General features: G+C 39.3%; 1 protein-coding gene across 3 annotated transcripts in view; it reads left to right on the top strand.

Moving 5' to 3' along the window:
• The window catches only part of rbm33a (RNA binding motif protein 33a), a 184,464-nt gene that overhangs the window by 55,557 nt on the left and 108,916 nt on the right, over window positions 1-19,991 (top strand). For all 3 annotated transcript variants that reach the window (XM_073054888.1, XM_073054889.1, XM_073054887.1), the window contains exons 6-7: window positions 1,206-1,346; window positions 6,640-6,808. In XM_073054888.1, coding sequence (XP_072910989.1) covers window positions 1,206-1,346; window positions 6,640-6,808 — 310 coding nt within the window. The remainder of the gene's footprint in view (window positions 1-1,205; window positions 1,347-6,639; window positions 6,809-19,991) is intronic.

The following is a 19,991-nucleotide window of genomic DNA, read 5'->3' as shown; positions in this document are numbered from 1 at the left end:
AGTTCGAATTTTTGAATCTAATGGGAGTATTATTTATTTGACTGAAAATATTTTATTAGGTACAAGTGTATACCTCATTAATGCAAATATCTAATTAGCTAATCATGTGCCAGCAAGTATGTATTATGATCAGAGATTAAGGGAGCTAGGGTTTTAATCTTTGGAGAGGAGGAGGATGAGAGGAGACATGATAGAGAGATACAAGATATTAAGAGGAATAGATAGAGTGGACAGCCGACGCCTTTTCCCCAGGGCACCACTGCTCAATACAAGAGGACGTGGCTTTAAGGTAAGGGGAGGGAAGTTCAAGGGGGATATTAGAGGAAGGTTTTTCACTCAGAGAGTGGTTGGTGTGTGGAATGCACTGCCTGAGTCAGTGGTGGAGGCAGATAGACTAGTGAAATTTAAGAGGCTACTAGACAGGTATATGGAGGAATTTAAGGTGGGGGAATATGTGGGAGGCAGGGTTTAAGGGTCGGCACAACATTGTGGGCTGAAGGGCCTGTAAAGTGCTGTACTATTCTATGTTCTATCTCAATGAATAAAAGCATGTAGACATGGTCAAGAGGTTCAGTTGTTATTCAGACCAAACATCAGAAGGGGATGAATTGTGTTCTAAGTGATTTTGACCATGGAATTATTGTTGGTGCCAGGTGAGGTGGTTTGAGTGTTAACAATTAAGTTTCCAATCAATTGATTAAAAAATGTATAAGGTCCAAGCACACTACAATCAACAGCATACTGATGATGTCTCGCATGGTGACAAAATGTTGGCAAGTAAATTGCCAAGGTCAGAGAACAACTCAACCCAAGATAAGAGGGTGATTGTAGCATGATAAATTGTTTTTGAAAACTTGGGTGGTGGGGTGGTAACTGGAAATTTATTAATGGCCAAATTGGAACAGAATAACAAAAAGGGAGTTTGGTTACTGAAGTAATAATTTGCAGTAAGATCTGGAAAGTAATGTTTCTTGGCTCTGTAAATTGTCTGGTTTTATTAAATAAGCAAATTAGTTACTGTTTATAATATGCCAGGATATATTTATTATAGTATATAGAGGTGTAGAACTGCTAATTATAACTAATCGCATGGACATTGCATTGTATTACAGTGATGAATTATTATTTTATTTTAGCTGTGAGAAATAGAATGTTAAAGCGACACAAGAAACATTAAGTTGCATTAATATTACTTTTGTTACCAGGATGAAGAATATTCACAGTTGTATGTTGCAAACCAAGACATGCCGGGACAGCTTCAAACTCAGGGTAATGATGAATATGAAGAAGCAGTGACCACAGAAATACAAGAGCATGCTACAGAAACAGTGAATGAACCTGAAGAGGTAAAGTGAAATATAGTTTAAGACATGACAGACCTCCACTAATTCTCTAGTTCTGAGGACAGGTCACTGAAATTTTAATGCCATTTGTCTCTTCACAGATGTTGCCTGTCCTGTCTGTATTTAGTATTTTATTTTATTTCTGTTGACCAGCATTTGTAGTTTTCACTTTTCAATTCTTCTATTAATCAGTTTCTAGCAACTCAGGGCAACAGAAAGTAAGCCAAAGTGTTTCTGTATAAGAATTTGTAGCCAATTGAAGAGCTTTGGTTCCTTTGACACTGTCAGTAATGGCAAAATATAGTTGACAGTCACATAAGATTCACTTTCTTAGCTGATGATTTTTGAGAGAGAGGGAGAGAGAGAGAGAGATCAAATTGAAAAGTATTTTCTGTGGTAGCCCCTGAAATACGCCACTTGCTTTTGTATAAAGTCATGCAGACCAATATGCCCAAAGGTTGATTACCAAATGATGCCCATTTAAATAATTGAAGTAGAAGAGTTCTGACCTTCTGAGCAAGACATGATGGTAAGGTGGAAAAGATGTGCACCTTCTTAATAGAAGCAGCATTTTTTTTTTTAACATAAAATGTATGTATCATCGTCTATATATCAAAAAGTTTTCATGCACCACACAGAATTTATTCAAATATCTGTTTATTAAGATAAGTGAAATTACTCAGTGCATAGTAGAGAAATGGGTTCTTCAACCCAGCTTGTCCATGCTGACAATGAAGCCTAACTGTGCAATTCTATTTGCCGTCATTTGCCCTAGTCCTCCACTCCTTTCCTATCCAAGTACCTAGGCAAATGCTTTTTAATCCAAGTACCAAGGCAAGCTTTTAAATCCAAGTACCTAGGCAAAAACCCAAGCTGATTACAATCTTTTATTTTGAACATTGGTTGTTTGTCAGTCTTTGTTTCTGTATAGTTTTGTCATAAATTCTATTATATTAATTTTCCTATAAATGCATGCAAGAAAATGAATCTCAAGGTAGTATATGGTGACATATATGTATTTTGATAATAAATTTACTTTGAAACTTTGGTAACCAAACAGGGCAGTGCTGCTAAAAACGCAAGTACATTCTTCTTCTCCCCAGTCTCACAGCCTGAAATTCCTAGAAGTGCTTTACAACTGGCTAAACAATACTCCTATACTTATCAGTAGTTAAACCTATCAAAGGTATTTTTGAATGTCTCTTGAAAATTTTTAAAATAGTATTAAAAATTAATCATATATTAAAATATTAAATTATTCGATTGTAATTAAGAAATCCAGCAAATTGGAAGTGTTTAAAATATACCACTCCAACACTTGAAATGAACTAAATACATTTAAATTAACTTAATTGAAAACATGTAAATTAGCCAAAGTGTGCTTCCATAGGGATATTCTTGAGATAGATGGCATTGCTGAACCTGCACAACATTTAACCTAGTGAGGGTTCAGTAGCAAGTGTGGGAACATAGTTCTCCTTGTCTAGTCAATTATCGGTCTGTGCTCTGAATGACAGTAACAACGACAGCAAGGTGGAAGAGGTAAAAGGTTGAAGAGGAAGGAATCTGATAGGAGCGAGTCTGGGTGAGTACAAAGTTGAAGAGTGGGAGCAGTGAGAGAAGGTCCCACTGAACTCACGTCAAAGAGAAGATTAAACTTATTCAGGGTGGGCATACCTCAGAGGTTTGGCAGTGGACAGAAAAGCTAATGTAGGTGCTGGTAATCCAGTGCATCAAGCACAAAATATTGGAGGAACTCAACATAGAGGGAGAGGAATAAACATTCAATGTTTCAGGTTGGGACTCTTCATCAGGATTGGACTATAGTCTCAGGAAGCAGAGGTGATTCTGCCCTTTCTTTTACACAGCCTCTGTGTTGGTGCTGCACTCAAGTCTGTCATCCAGGTGCACCCCCAGGAACTTGTAGGTCCTTACCACATCCACGTCCTCACCATCAATGGTACCAGGGAGCAGTGCAAGTTTAGACTTCCTAAAATCCATCACCATCTCCTTTATCGTAGGAGATCATCATCTCCAATGCATCTATAGTCAATGCATAGATGAATTAAGCGCATAAAGGGATATTTAATGGCTCTGCCTGTCTAAGTAGACAATGGATGCACCCGGTTTAGGACTCAGTTGGGTGTGGAAAGGGATATAAATACTGGTAATAATCAGTTCCAACGAGATGAATGACAATTTAAAAAAGACCACTCTTTTCCATTTTCTTGTAATGATACTAAATTAAGTGGCAAAAGTTCAATTAAAATAAAAGGCTTTTTGGACATAGAAGGTCAGGCAGCATCTATGCAGGCAAATGGATGGTCATGGTTGCAGTCAAGACCCTTCACCTGGGTTGATTTTAGTTGCTGTGGATGTCAGCATTAGAAACATAGAAAACCTACAGCACAATGCAGGCCCATCGGCCCACAAAGCTATGCTGAACATGACCTTAAGCGTAGCCTTAGGCTTACGCATAGCCCCCTATTTTTCTAAGCTCCATGTATCCATCCAGGAGTCTCCTATCGTTTCTGCCTCCACCACCACCACCGGCAGCGTATTCCGCGCACTCACCACTCTTTGCATAAAATAAACTTACCCCTGACATCTTCTCTGTACCTACTCCTCAGCGCCTTAAAACTATGCCCTCTTGTGCTAGCCATTTCAGCCCTGGGAAAAAGCCTCTGACTATCCACACAATCAGTGCCTCTCATTGTCTTGTACACCACTATCAGGTCATCTCTCATCCTCTGTCGCTCCAAGGAGAAAAGGCCAAGTTCACTCAGACCTATTCTCATAAGGCATGCTCCCCAATCCAGACAATATCCTTGTTAATCTCCTCTGCACCCTTTCTGTTGTTTCCACGCCCTTCCTGTAGTGAGACGACCAGAATTGAGCATAGTACTCCAAGTGGGGTCTGACCAGGCTCCTATATAGCTGCAACATTACATCTCAGCTCATAAACTCAATCCCACGATTGATGAAGGCCAATGCACCATATGCCTTCTTAACCACAGAGTCAGCTTTGAGTGTCCAATGGACTCAGACCCCAAGATCCCTTTGATCCTCCACATTGCCAAGAGTCTTGTCATTAATGCTATATTCAGCCATCATATTTGACCTACCAAAATGAACCACCTCACACTTACCTGGGTTGAATTCCATCTGCCACTTCTCAGCCCAGTTTTGCATCCTATCAATGTCCCTCTGTAACCTCTGACAGCCCTCCACACTATCCACAACACCCTCAACCTTTGTGTCATCAGCAAATTTACTAACCCATCCCTCTACTTCCTCATCCAGGTCACTTATTAAAAAAAAAATCACAAATAGTAGGGGTCCCAGAACGGATCCCTGAAGCACACCACTGGTGACCGACCTCCATGCAGGATATGACTGGTGTACAACCACTCTTTGCCTTCTGTGGGCAAGCCATTCTGGATCCACAAAGCAATGTCCCCTTGGATCCCATGCCTCCTTACTTTCTCAATAAGCTTTGCATGGGGTACCTTATTAAATGCCTTGCTAAAATCCATATACACTGCATCTATGGCTCTACCTTCATCAATGTGTTTAGTCACAACCTCAAAAAGTTCAAAAGCCATGCTGACTATTCCTAATCATCTTATGCCTCGCCAAATGTTCATAAATCATGCCTATCAGGATCTTCTCCATCAACTTACCAACCACTGAAATACGACTCACTGGTCTGTATTTTCCTGGGTTATCCCTATTCCCTTTCTTGAATAAGGGAACAACATTTGCAACCTTCCAATCCTCCAGAACCTCTCCCGTCCTCATTGATGATGCAAGCATCATCGCCAAAGGCTCAGCAAGCTCCACCCTCGCTTCCCACAGAAGCCTGGGGTACATTCCGTGTGGTCTCTGTGACTTATCCAACTTGATGCTTTCCAAAAGCTCCACCACATCCTCTTCCTTAATATCTACATGCTCAAGCTTTTCAGTCCGCTGCAAGTCATCCCGACAATCACCAAGATCCTTTTCCGTAGTGAATACTGAAGTAAAGTATTCATTAAGTACCTCTGCTATCTCCTCCAGTTCCATACACTTTTCCACTGTCACTCTTGATTGGTCCTATTCTCTCACGTGTTATCCTCTTGCTCTTCACATACTTGTAGAATTCCTTGGGGCTTTCCTTAATCCAGTCCACCAAGGCCTTCTCATGGCCCCTTCTGGCTCTCCTAATTTCATTCTTAAGCTCCTTCCTGCTAACCTTATAATCTTCTAAATCTCTCATTACCTAGTTTTTTTGAACCTTTTGTAAGCTCTTTTTTAAAATTTCTTGACTAGATTTACAACAGCCTTTGTACACCACTGTTTCTGTACCCTACCATCCTTTACTTGTCTCAATGGAACGTACGCAGAACCCCACGCAAATATCCCCTGAACCTTTGCCACATTTCTTCCGTACGTTTCCACGAGGACATCTGTTTCCAATTTATGCTTCCAGGTTCCTGCCTGATTGCCTCATATTTTGCCTTACTCCATTTAAATGTTTCCCTAACTTGTCTGTTCCTATCCCTCTCCAATGCTATGGTAAAGGAGATAGAATTGTGACCACTATCTCCAAAATGAGATTTCCCAATGAGAGATCTGACACCTGACCAGGTTCATTTCCCAATTCCAGATCAAGTACAGGCTCTCCTCTAGTCTATGTAGGCTTATCTACATATTGTGTCAGGAAACCTTCCTGAGCACACCTAACAAACTTCACCCCATCTAAACCCCTCACTCCGGGGAGATGCCAATCAATATTTGGGAAATTAAAATCTCCTACCACAACAACCATGTTATTACTACTTTCCAGAATCTGTCTCCCTATTTGCTCCTTGATGTCCCTTTTACTATTGGGTGGTCTATAAAAAAACACCCAGTAGAGTTATTGACCCCTTCCTATTCTTAACTTCTACCCACAGAGACTCAGTAGCCAAACCCTCCATGACTTCCTCCTTTTCTGCAGCCATGACACTAGCTCTGATCAACAGTGCCTCGCCCCCAACTCTTTTGCTTCCCTCCCTGTCCTTTCAGTTCGGTTCCCATCCCATAGCAATTCTGGTTTAAACTCTCCCCAATAGCCTTTGCAAACCTCCCCACCAGGATATTGGTCCCCCTCAGATTCAAGTGCAACCCGTCCTTTTTGTACAGCTCACACCTGCCCCAGAAGAGGTCCCAATGATCCAGAAATCTGAATCCCTGACCCCTGCTCCAATCCCTCAGCACCCTGCTTCAATCTCTCAGCCATGCATTTATCCTTCATTGTTTTTAAATTATTTAGATGGTGAAGCTAATACAGGAAGTGGAAGAAAAGAAGGATGTTTCTGATGATGAAGATGACGAGGATGAGGAATCTGGGCGAATTCGTTTTAAAACTGAACGGAAAGAAGGAACAGTCATTCGGTTAACAGATGCGGCTAGAAAAAGGAGAAACATTCCAGACACCTTGGGTAAGGAATCATCATGAAACTAAATTTGGTTGTCTGTGTTCTAAAAATCTTGTTAATAATACTGCAAATATTTTGCCCTAACTTCTGTACTCAATTCACCCTTAAAGGAACTAATGCATGACTTTAGTTGGGAGGATATGAGCTAGAGGTGTGACAGGGCAGTCTTAGGATATTGGTTGTTGACCTCGTGGATAATATGATTCAGGTGTATGTGGATGTTGAAAGGAAAGGCGTTGATCTACAGGCTTTCACCATTAATTAACTGAGGTAGGTGGAAATCGGTAATGTTACTTCAGTGAAAGTAGATAGACTTGTTGATTGTCAATTCAGGATTAGTTCCTCCACCTGATTCCTTGTTCAAAGGAGAAAAGGGGGAGGGGGATTCTGATCATTTGGACCCAAAATTATGAACGTGGAGGAACTGGGAGAATGGAATGGTGTCCTTGAGGATGTATAATTTAGAGAGCCATGAAAATCAAAGGCTCTAATGGTTGTTTGTGACCTATATCCTGAGATAGAACATAGAACACTGAACATGATAGTACAGGAACGTAACATCCTTTTACCCATGATGTCAGTGCCAAACATGATGTCAAATTAAACTAATCCTTTCTGCCTGCATATCCCTTCACTGTATTTGTGCCAATGTAAAAATCTCTGGAATGCCATTATCATCTCTGCTTCCAAATTGCTTTAATGAAGATGGGGCGAGGAAGGGAAGAGGCAAAGATGAATAATGTGAAGGTGAAAAACGTTGGTAGTTTTATTTGTTACTTTGGTTTTGTGGTACTGAAAGTGGTCCGAAGCAGAAACTGTACTACACTGTCATTGTTTGTCACTTTTGTATTACATTGATATGCAAATGAAAAGATGGGTAGATACCATAGTTATGTTATAAGTAGCTAACATCTAGGACCTTTGTCCACGAGGTGTTAGTTTGAATCACATCACATCAGCTTGGGAATTTGCATTCCAGTCATTAATCAATTTAATATAAGCAATAATGGTGAAGCTAACACAATGTCATAAAAGTCCATCTGGTTTGCTGTGCCTCCAAGGAAGTTTTCCATCATTACCAATCTGAGCTATACGTGACTTTGAACCAACCAATGTGGTTGAATGTTGGCTGTACTGTCCTTCCCCGGCTCATTTCAGGGGCAATTAGAGATGGACGATAACTGTCTGCATTGGCAGTGACATTCACATCCCATGACAGATTAAGAAAAAGAGATTGCTTCCATTTCTTCTCATCCCATCAAGAGGTGAAGATTAAAAAAGTAAATGTTGTTTCCCTCTAGCTACGACTGCAGTAATGACTCTTTCTCCTTGGATTAAATCTGCGGGCAGTGCTAGTTAGTAAACTGTGTTCTTTATTTGGATCTTGGAATACAATCTGGAATATTGTTCATTGCTTATAAAATGATTAATTGTTCCACAAAGTTTATGTTCAAGTTTTTCCATTGGTTGTTTCAAAATGGTAACACATTTTGAAAAATGTTTTAGCTTTTTCTGAGGGACGCTAAATGAACAGGTTAAAAAACTGAAAAATCGATAAATGTCTGCACAAAAGAAACCCTGCAACTGCTTTCAGCTGGAATCTTGAAGCAGTTGAAAAAGCATTTAAAGGGCAATTGACATTTCAGTTGAAGTTGCAAATGCAATCTTCACTTTGTCAGATTTTGCTGACCTAATGTGACAGCTTATTTCTATTGGGTGAAAGCATTCTTGCCAACTGATTAGAGTTGTCGTGTGAAACCATTTTATTTTCAGCTTTACTGAAATTAATCCCGACATCTAAGAATGTCCGAGTAGCATTTATAATTGCTGATTCACTGTATCACAAAAATATGTGAAAACATCCTGCATGCATTTTTGAAATAAAAGGCCTTCTATGAAGACTGTTGTAATCTGAATGTTTTGTAAGCTAAGTAGAAATGATTGTTGATTTAAGGAAAGTCTTATCTGTAAGTTGATGGTTTCTTAACTATGTTGACAATAGATTTTTCTGAGTAATATTTTGTTCACTGCAATAGGAATTTGGTGACAGTCTGAATAGCTCAGTTTCCATTGCAGTTATAAAAGCCTAGAATGTAACTGCAGAATTTAATCTCCAAATAAATGGTAATTGTGGTTTAGAAATAGCATAATTATCCTAGTGAACATGTTAAGTTCATGCCTAAATCTAAAGGTTTCAGATATTATCTTGAATTGTAATCCATTGAACTACTGAGGGAATGCTGAAGTTCCATCTTTCGGATGGCACTTAAGTAGATTAAGGTTAGTGATTTCATTCCTTTTGTTGGAAAAAATCTTGTACAAATTGGTAATATTTCTAATATTATACTGTGTTTTCGGATGTGCAGTCATTTGTAGAAAATACGGTGTTAGCATATTCTTTCTTCTTGATCTTTGTTGAATATTCTTAAGATGGTCATTAACCCATTAGGTGGCTTGTAAAAAACACAAAGGTTTAGAAAAGAGCTGTGTATTGTTTAGGCATTTTTTGGCTGGAGAACTATTAACTGTGTAGCATAATAATACTCATTTTTGCATTATATGGTATTTTCTTATAACATGGAAAAAGGCCATAGAATGTGGACAACTCTCAGTACTGTCCCACCTATCCCATTCACCTATTTCTCTGTAAATACTTTTCTTTATGCTGATCCAATACCCTTGATTCTCCTACCATACATCTACACTAGAGGCAATTTAGTGGCCCTTGCAACGTACAAGTATGACTTTGGAATGTGGGAGATGAATGGAGCTCGGGTAAACCATTGTTAAATGACCCATTGAGTGGTGTCACAGCAATGACTTCAACACGCAACATCAGCAAGGTCAAATAATTGATTGTGAATTGGGGCCGAAGGGCCTGTAATGTGCTGTAAGATTCTACTTACGGAAGGAAAGTCAGAAGAAAATTCTCCAGTTCTCATTGAAGGGTCAGCTGTGGAAAGGATGAGCAGCTTTAAGTTCCTGGGTGTCAATAGTTTTGAAGGTCTGCACATCCTAAAACGCAGTGTAGTATTAGAAATATGCCTTTCAATTTGCAAAGTTCAAAATACATTTATTGTCGAAGTATCTATACTATATACAACCTTGAGATTTGTTTCCTTACAGGCAGCCACAAAACAAAAAAAAACAATAGAACCCATTTAATAAAGACTGTTAAGCACCCAATGTGCAGATAAAAAACAGGAAAAATAAACAAATAACATTCAGAACTGACGTTCACTAAAGTGAGTTTATAACCACAAGGCCAGTCATCACTGCAGCTGATCCAGGATTGTTAATTGCAGGCCACAGTCTTAGTTCTGGAGCTGTGTGGCAGTACTAATGTCTGATGTGCTGACAGCCAATACAGCAACAAATTATCATCATTGGGGTTTGGCTGTTATTGTGTGCGTATTGGCAATTGCATCCGTTACATTGGTAATTAAACCTAGGTGGCTGGGATGTCCTGCTATAAGTATGAAGTTTTTTCTTTGCACCGTACATTGGGTTGGTGCCAGAAACAAGACTTGCCAGAAAATAGTTACAGCGCTAATTAAGTAAAACTTCCAATTTCCTGTAAACTTATAAATTAATTGATGACAGAGCTGCATCACTGCAACCGAGAGCTATGCCAGATGAGGACAAATTCTTAGATTGACAATCCTAATTGTTTTTGAGAATTCACATCTTTTCAGATGAGATGCTTGACCTAACCTTGCCTAACCTTGGCACTATTTCAGAGAGCGAAGGAGTTATTGTTCTGGGTAATACTAATCCTTCAAGTGTTACGAACCCCGTAACTGGGTCACTTACCAGCAAAGATAGAGAGGTCCGTTGAAGTCTGATGGTACTATCTTTAACAGTATTTATTGGTAAAAATACACAAAAATAATATCAATGCAAACATACAGATAATATACGTTGTCAATACTAACTCTAAAAGTGCGGGTATAATAATAATCAATAAGAAATAAGCTCTGTCGTTGTCTGGGGATAATGTATTGTCCGATGGAAATATAAAAGTCACTCAGTTCATGCAGGCTTCAGCCTTTGGTTGGAGTCAAGAGAGAGTTTTTAGAAACTTGCCAGCTTTTCCTTTTTATGATGTCGATCCTTCGAAATTTCGTTGGTGGCCTCTTCTTTAGCTAAGCCGTTCTTCCGTGGTAAACCCGCCAATTCCCAGGCGAGGGAAAAGGACGCATGCGAGCCCCACTGGCTGTCGCTATTAAACGCTGTCACGGGATTTCTAGCGTTTCTCCTGGTGCGTCTAAAGGGGTTGTTCCCCAGACCCTCTTTTATCCTCACTCACAGGGTCTCAGATGTCAATCAGGTTGGGATGATGCAATCCCTCAACCAGCCCACTTTGGTCATTCCCTGAGGGCTTCAATGAATAGTACAGTATTCAATACACAATTCTGTCTCCAAGAGACAATGGCCGTTATCCATGGCTTTGTCTTGCTGAGGGGCCAGGACACATTCCAAAAACCTTGAGGATTCTCTCTCATTTCCTGGGTCCCAGACCCGAATTAATAGCGATCTTGCGATTCTCAAGAAGGAGGGGGCGACTTTGTACCCTTTGGCCCCTCAGAGTTGTGGCACATTCGTAACACAAGCAGCCTTTATTTATTTATTTCTTTAAATTATTAGTTTTTTAAATGCATTTTCTACAACACTACAGATAAGAAAAAAACCCCCAAACCAAAATAAAAAAATTAATACAGTGCAAAAATAAACATACAATAATACTATAAAACAAAAAAGATAATTGAGAAAGCACCCAAATTGAAGTCATGTAAAGTTAGTATCCTCCCCAAGCCCCACAGCAAAAAAAAACTCCAGACCAACCACAACACAATATAGAGAATATAAATCTGGACGTTCAAACCCCCAAAACTGTGAATACACTTGAAAACAGAAGATAATAATGCCTACTACCAAAAAAAAGAGCTGAAAGTAAGGGACTGAAAAAAAACCTTAATTAAGAGGAAGGTTATGAAAGTACTCAATAAAAGGTCCCCAGACCTTATGAAACTTTATATCCGAATTAAGAATTGAATAATGACCTTTTTCAAGGTCTGAACAGGACATAATATCATTAAGCCATTGAGCATGCGTGGGCAGGGCAACATCTCTCCATCTAAGGAGGATTAAACGTCTAGCCAGGAGAGAAGCAAAAGATAATATTCGACACTTAGTTGAACTCAAACGTATATCTGTCTCACCCAAAAAACCAAACAGAGCAATTAAAGGGTTAGGTTCTAAGTGGTGATTCAGAATACAGGATAAAGTTATAAAAACATCTTTCTAAAATTTCTCTAAGCCAAGACAGGACCAATACATATGTATAAGAGAAGCCTCGCCCCTTTTGCATTTATCACAAAGAGGACTAATATTAGGGTAAAATTGAGATAATTTAGATTTAGACATATGGGCTCTATGAACAATCTTAAACTGTAAAAGGCAATGGCGAGCACAAAGAGAGGTTGAATTAACCGATTTGAGAATCGAGTCCCAAATCTCATCAGATAAAGAGATATTTAAATCATGCTCCCAAGCCATTCTAATTTTATCCACAGGGGCACGCCATAAGAGTGCTAATTTATCACGAATAAATGATATTAGACCTTTACCCAGTGGATTAATAGAAATAAATAAATCCATAACATTTTTCTCGGGCATTTCAGGGAAGTTAGGAATGAAAGGATTAATAAAGTGTCTAATTTGGAGATATCTAAAAAAAATGGGCATTAGGCAGATTGAACTTAGCAGAGAGCTGTTGAAAAGATGCGAAGTGATTATTGTTAAAAAGATCTTCAAAATGCCTAATGACCTTCCTATACCAATCATAGAATGTTGAATCATACATAGTAGGTAAAAAAAGGTGATTATGTAAGATAGGACTAGAAAGGGAAAAACCATAAAAACCATAAAATTTCCTAAACTGAGCCCATATTCACAAAGTGTGTCTAACAAGAGGATTAACAATTAGTCTAGACAAACTAGTCGGGAGTACAGAGCCAAGAAGTGCAGAAATAGATAAATCTTTATTGGAACTCAACTCCATTGCCACCCAATTAGGGCACTCAGGTTGGCTATGAAAAAAAGACCAAAAGGTAGTACAACGTATGTTAGCTGCCCAATAATATAAACGAAAGTTAGGTAAGGCCATGCCACCCTCTTTTTTAGATTTTTGAAGATAAACTTTATTAATTCTAGAATGCTTATTCTTCCACAGATATGACAAAATAATAGAGTCTAAGGAATCAAAAAAGGTTTTAGGAATAAAAATTGGGATTGATTGAAATAAATATAAAAATTTAGGGAGAACATAGATTTTAACAACATTAATACGACCTACCAAGGACATAGATAGAGGTGACCATTGTGACAGACTCTGTTTTGTAGTATATAAAAGATTGGCAAAATTTTCACGAAAAAGCTCTTTAAACTTCCTTGTAACTGTAATCCCAAGATAAGTAAATTGATTATGAACTACTTTAAAAGGGAGGTCATGAAATGCTAATTCTTGTGCTTCTTTATTAATTGGGAAAAATTCACTCTTATGTAAATTAAGTTTATAGCCAGAAAACTGGCTAAACTGATCAAGAAGTGAAAACATTGGAGGTAAGAATGTGGACAGATTTGAAAGAAAAAGTAATAAGTCATCAGCATAAAGAGAAACTTTATGCTCAACACCCCCCATCCAGATCCCGGTCAGTTCAAGACAGCTTTGGAATGCTATCGCCAGAGGTTCTATAGCCAAATCAAAGAGAAAGGGACTTAAAGGGCATCCTTGACGGGTGCCACATTTGAGGTTAAATAACTGGGATTGTGGAAAATTAGTCAAAACAGAGGCAGTGGGACACAGATACAGCAATTTGATCCAAGAGGTAAAAGTTTGACCAAGGTCAAATTTTTCTAAAACTGCAAAGAGGTAGTTCCAATCTATATGATCAAATGCTTTCTCCGCATCGAGGGAAATAACGCATTCAGGAATCCCAGTTGAAGATGAATATAAAATGTTAAATAAATGCCGAATATTAAAAAAAGGAAGACGGTTTTTAATAAAACCAGTTTGATCATCAGAAGTAATAGAGGGAATAACAGTTTCTAATCTATGAGCCAAAACTTTGGCCAAGATTTTAACATCAACATTAAGCAAAGAAATCGGCCTGTACGAGGAACATTCGGTTGGGTCTTTACCCTTTTTTAATAAAAGAATAATAGATGCCTCATTAAAATAGGGTGGCAATTTACCATAATTAAACGAGTCAGATAATACTGAGAGTAACTGAGGAGAAAGAAGTGAAGAAAATGATTTATAATATTCTACAGGGAACCCATCAGGTCCAGGAGATTTTCCTGAAGACAATGCAGAAATTACAAAAGATATTTCTTCTGATGATATAGGCTCATTAAGTTTGGCTTTAAAATCAGATGAAAGCGAAGGAATATTCAGATTATTTAAGAAAAGATCAACAGAAATATGCTCATTCAGAGATTCAGAGGAATAAAGCCGAGAGTAAAAATTTTAAAATACGTCATTGATTTCTAGGTGATCCGATGTAAAATCCCCATTTTCCTTCCGGATCTTTGTAATATGTTGTTTAGCTTTAGAACGCCTCAGCTGATTAACTAGAAATTTACCAGATTTATCACCATGAATATAAAAGCGACTCTTACTTTCAAGAAGTTGGCGTTCAACAGGTTGAGTAGACAGAAGATTAAATTTAGTTTGAAGTTCTACACGCTTCTTGTATATTTCAGGATTCTTAGTTTGAGCATATAATTGATATAATTCTTTAATCTGATTAATTAGGTCTAATCGATCTATATGGGACTTTCTATTAAGATTTGCTGTATATGAGATTACTTGACCTCTCAAATATGCTTTCATGGCATCCCAGACAATCTGGGATGACATTTCAGATGATGTATTGGTGTTAAAATAAAAAGTTATCTGATCCTTAATAAATTTTAGAAAATCATCATCCGATAATAAAGTCGAGTTAAAATGCCAGTGTCAGTTCCTCTGAGGGAGACCAGGAAAATTTAAAGACAAAGTAATTGGGGCATGATCAGAAATCAGTATACTCTGATAGTCACAAGAATGGACAAATGGAATAAGTTGATTATCAAGTAAAAAATAGTCAATTCTAGTCAAGATATGGTGAACATGTGAAAAAAAAGAATAATCTCTCTCGGTAGGATGAAGGAAATGCCATCAAGCAGCATTTATAAAATAGATTTATTTAGTTACACCAAGGCAGGACATAGATGGGGAATAGCAGGCCTTTACAGTGGTTTTCAGGGAAAGAAATCTACCTTTCTTGTCCAGTTTAGTCTGCATGTTTTTCAGACCCCTGTAAGGCAACCCCTGACAGTTTCAGTTCAGAGGAAACTAGGGGTGGGCAATAAGTAAGTTTTGTCACCAACATCTACATTCTGCAAACAAATATTTTAACAAAAGGAAAACAGCAGGTTATGATATCAAGTCATGGTTGAAGACACGAGCAGTATGGTGGAATTTCCAGGTGCCAGGGGTCATGAAGTGTGTGAAGTTACCATAACTAGAGAGATGATTCTTGGAAGACTGAAAGGTCTGAAGGTAGATCTGTCACCTGGATTATTTGGTGTATAAGCCAGAGTTCTGAAAGAGGTGGCTGAAGAGATCATGGAGGTACAAGTAATGATCTTTCAAGAATCACTAGATTCTGGAATGGTTCTGGAAAACTGGAGAATTGCAAATATCACTCCACTCTTCAAGAAGGGAGAGAGGCAGAAGGAAGGAAACTATAGGCCAGTTAGACTGACCTCAGTGGTTGGGAAGATGTTGGAGTCGATTATTAAAAATGGGGTCTCCGGGTACATGGAGGCACATGATAAAGTAGGCCATAGTCACCATGGTTTCCTTGACGGAAAATTTTGCCTGACAAATCTGAAAATTTTTGCCTGAAAATTTTGCCTGACAAATTCTTCACAAATTCTTTGTGAAGAAGTAACAGGCAGAATAGACAAAGGAGAATAAGTTGATGTTGTGTACTTAGATTTTCAGAAGGCCTTTGATAAGATGCCATGTATGAGGCTGCTTGACAAGCCCTTGGTATTACAGGGAAGATTCTAGCATGGATAAAGCAGTAGCTGATTGGCAGGAGTCAAAGAGTGGGAATAAAGGTGACATTTTCTGTTTGGCTGCCGGTGACTAGTGTTCCAAGGAATCTGTTTGGATGGACTCTATTTGTGTTATATGACAATGATTCGGATGATGGAATTGATGGCTTTGTTGCAAAATTTGTAGAGGATTTGAAGGTAGGTGGAGGGGCAGGTAGTTTTGCAGAAGTAGAGAAGCTATAGAAGGACTTTTAAAGCCAAAAAATGGTGAATTTGTGGAATTCATTGCCACATGCAGCTGTGGAGGCCAGGTCATTGGGTGTATTTAAGGCAGAGATTGGTAGATTCTTGATTGGACATGGCATCAAAGGTCAGAATCAGAATCAGGTTTATTATCACCGGCATGTGACGTGAAATTTGTTAACTTAGCAGCAGCAGTTCAATGCAATACATAATATAGAAGAAAAAGAATAATAAATAAATTTTATTCAGCATACTTTACTATATACTATACGTATATTAAAATCATGCAAAAACCAGAAATACTGCATATTTTTTTAAAAAGTGAGGAGTGTCCAAGAGTTCAATGTCCATTTTGGAATTAGATGGTAGAGGGGAAGAAGCTGTTCCTGAATCACTGAGTGTGTGCCTTCAGGTTTCTGTACCTCCTACCTGATGGTAGCAGTGAGCAAAGGGCATGCCTTGGGTGCTGGAGGTTCTTAATAATGGGCGCTGCCTTTCTGGGACACCGCTTATTGAAGATGTCCTGGGTACTTTGTAGGCTAATAACCGAGAATGAGCTGACTAAGTTTACAACCCTTTGCAGCTTCTTTCAGTCCTGTGCAGTAGCCCCCCCCCCCCCCGCCATACCAGAGTGATGCAGCCTATCAGAAGGCTCTCCACAGTACGTCTATAGAAGTTTTTGAGTGTATTTGTTGACATACCAAATCTTTCAAACTCCTAATTAAGTGCAGCCACTGTCTTACCTTCTTTATAACTGCATTAATATGTTGGAACCAGGTTAGATCCTCAGAGATCTTGACACCCAGGAACTTGAAACTGCTCACTCTCTCCACTTCTGATCCCTCTGAGGATTAGTTCCTTTGTCTTACCCTTCCAGAAGTCCACGGTCAGCTCTTTCATCTTACTGACATTGAGTGCCAGATTGTTGCTGTGACACCACTCCACTAGTTGGCCTATCTTACTCCTGTACGCCCTCTCGTCACCCCCTGAGATTCTACCAACAATGGTTGTATTGTCAGCAAATTTATAGATGGTATTTGAGCTATCCCTAGCCACACAGTCATGGGTATATAGAGCATAGAGCAGTGGGCTAAGCACACACCCCTGAGGTGCACCAGTGTTGATTGTTAACGAGGAGGATATGTTATCACCAGTCTGCACAGATTGTGTTCTTCGGAATAGGAAGTCGAGGACCCAATTGCAGAGGGAGGTACGGAGGCCCAAGTTCTGCAACTTCTCAATCAGGATTGTGGGAATGATGGTATTAAATGCTGAGCTATAGTCAATGAACAGCATCCTGACATAGGTTTTATGTGTTGTTCAGGTGGTCTAAAGCTGTGTGGAGAGCCATTGAGATTGCATCTGCTGATGACCTATTGTGGTGACAGGCAAAATGTAGGTCCCTGCTGAGGCAGGAGTTCAGTTTGGTCATGACCAACCTCTCAAAGCATTTCATTACTTGAGATGTGAGTGCTACCAGTGGTAGTCATCAACGCAGCTCATTTTATTCTTAGGCACTGGTATAATTGTTGCCTTTTTGAAGCAAGTGGGAACTTCTGCCTGTAGCAGTGCGAGGTTGAAAATATCCTTGAATACTCCCGCCAGTTGGTTGACACAGGTTTTCAGAGCCTTACCAGGTACTCCATCGGGACCTTCCGCCTTGCGAGGGTTCACTCTCTTTAAAGATAGCCTAACATTGGCCTCTGAGACAGAGATCACAAGTTACGGGGAGAAGACAGGGAACTGGGGTTGAGGAGGAGGGAAAAAAAAGTATCATCCAGGATTGAATGGCGGTGTAGACTTGATGGGCCAGATGAATTCTGCTCCTATGTCTTATGGTCTTGGACAGATTAGGATAATGGGCAAAGAAGTGGCAGATGGAATACGGTGTTGGGAAGTTTATGGTCATGCACTTTGGTAGAAGAACTGAAAAGGTTGACGATTTTCTAAATGGAAAGAAAATACAAAACACTGAGGCACAGGGGGACTTGGGTGTACTTGTGTAGGATTCCTTAAACATTAATTTGCAGGTTTCATCTGTGGTGAGGAAAGTAAATGCGATGTTCGCATTCATTTCAAGTGGACTAGAACATAAAAGCAATGATGTAATGTTGAGATTTTTTTAAAGCCCTGGTGAGGCCTCACTTGGAGTATTGTGAGCAGTTTTTGTTCCCTTATCTTAGAAAGGATGTGCTGAAAGTGGAGCGGGTTCAAAGGAGATGCACAGAAATGGTTCCAGGATTGAATGAGTTGTCGTATGAAGAGTGTATGATGTTCTGGGTCTGTATTTACTAGAATTCAGAAGAATGAGGGCTGACCTCATTGAATTCTGTTGAATGGTGAAAGGCCTTGATAGAGTGAATGTGCTGAGGATGGGAGATTCGAAGAGCAGAGGACACAGCCTCAGAATAGAGGGGCATCCTTTTAGAACAGAGATGAGGAGGAATTACTTTAGCCAGAGTGTGGTGAATCTGTGGAAATCTTTGCCACAGGTGACTGAGGGTGTCAAGTCATTGGGTATTCTTAAGGCAGGGGTTGATAGATTCTTGATTGATCAAGGCACGAAAGGATACGGGGAGAAGGCAGGAGAGGGGGACTGAGAAAAAAATTGGATCAACTGTGATGAAATGATAGAGCAGACTTGATGGGCCAAATGGCCTAATTCTGTTCCTATATCTTATGGTCTTATAAAAACAGAAAATCCTGATAATGCCCAGCAGATTAAACTGTAGGCCCATAAAAAGTCATCAGGAATTAGATGAACAGATATGTAGTCAGATCACCAAAGAGTATAAAAGTAGTAAGGCTGTAATAGTGGGGTAGCTTTCCCAATATTGACTGGGATTGCCTCTGTGCAAGAGACTTAGATGGGATTGAATTTGTAAAATGCCTTCAAGAGTATTTTGAAACAGTCTGTAGGGAGTCTTACAAAGGAGTGGACTGCAGTAGGTTTATCTGAGAGAATGAGGATAGGTAAATGAGAGAATTACACACAGTGGGCACCTAATTAGGTACACCTGCTCTTTAATGCAAGTATCCAGTCAGCCAATTATGTGGTAGCAACTCAATGCATAAAAATATGCAGACATGGTGAAGAGGTTTAGTTGTTCAGATCAAGCATCAGAATGGGGAAGAAATGTGATCTAAGTGACTTTGGCTGTGAATGATTGTTGGTGCTATACAGGGTAGTTTGAGTATCGCAGAAGCTGCTAACCTCCCGGGATTTTCATATACAACAGTATGAGCAGAGGTTCCCAACCTGGAGTCCATGGACCCTTGGTTAATGGTCAGGGTCCGTGGCATAGAAAACATAGGAAACTTTTGCTCTAATATATAGAGAATGGTGTGAGAAACAAAAAAAACCAGAGTGAGCGCAGTTCTGTGGGTGAAAACGCCTTGTTAATTAGAGACACCATCGGACAATGGCCAGACTGGTTCAAGCTGATAAGAAGGGCAACATTATCTCAAATAGCGCAAGTTACAATAGTGGTGTGCAGAAGAGCATCTCTGAACACAAACCATGTTGAACCTTAGAGTGAATACCGTAGATTCCGGACTACAGAGCGCACCTGATTAAAAGCCGCTGGCTCTAATTTTAGAAATAAAATCAATTTTTTAATTGTAAAGGCCGCATCGGATTTTAGGCCGCACCGGATTTTCGGCCGCAGGTGTCCCACGTTGTAATATGAGATATTTACACAGAAAGATATTACACGTGAGGATTTTTTTAACTTTTAATTAAATCCATATGGTAACAAAAACAAATACATATTGCAAATGCTTTTTTTTGAACCGTGCCCGTACGCGGCTACTTTTAAATATACGTTGCGTA

The sequence above is a fragment of the Hemitrygon akajei genome, chromosome 8 (assembly GCF_048418815.1).
Source record: "Hemitrygon akajei chromosome 8, sHemAka1.3, whole genome shotgun sequence".
Lineage (NCBI taxonomy): Eukaryota > Metazoa > Chordata > Chondrichthyes > Myliobatiformes > Dasyatidae > Hemitrygon > Hemitrygon akajei.
Note: the sequence above shows the minus strand (reverse complement) of the source record. Positions and strands in the feature narration are given on the sequence as shown.